Raw genomic sequence first — 323 nt, 5'->3', positions numbered from 1 at the left:
GAAGCAGCAGAAACATCTGATATGCTGCGGTGCAGCAGCAGCATAGATATGCCGCTGCTTGCTGCTGTAGAAGCAAGCGCATGCAGGCGTACACTGCTGCAGCAAAGCACTCATAAACCTCGCGAGTCGCCACAAACCCCAAAACCCTAAACCACCGGAAAAGGGTGCTGCTGCTGTTGCTGCTGCTGCTGCTGCTGCTGCTGCGCTCCCGCTGCTGCTGCTGCTGCTGCTGCTGCTGCTGCTGCTAGGCCGCAGCATGCTGTTATAAAGAGCAGACAAATCACGAACACCCAACGGGCGTTGAGCGAAGCGTCGGCACCTTC

At 57.6% G+C, this 323-nt stretch overlaps 1 protein-coding gene across 1 annotated transcript in view; it reads right to left on the bottom strand.

Annotated features, from left to right (window-relative positions):
• Window positions 1–280: 280 nt before the first annotated feature.
• The window catches only part of EMH_0047490 (uncharacterized protein), a gene marked incomplete at both ends in the record, with an annotated part of 2,213 nt that continues 2,170 nt past the window's right edge, over window positions 281–323 (bottom strand). The window contains one exon of the mRNA XM_013496289.1: window positions 281–323. Within this exon, the coding sequence (XP_013351743.1) occupies window positions 281–323 (43 nt within the window).

Source organism: Eimeria mitis, genomic scaffold (assembly GCF_000499745.2).
Source record: "Eimeria mitis Houghton genomic scaffold, Emh_scaff2022, whole genome shotgun sequence".
In the NCBI taxonomy this organism is placed as follows: domain Eukaryota; phylum Apicomplexa; class Conoidasida; order Eucoccidiorida; family Eimeriidae; genus Eimeria; species Eimeria mitis.
Note: the sequence above shows the minus strand (reverse complement) of the source record. Positions and strands in the feature narration are given on the sequence as shown.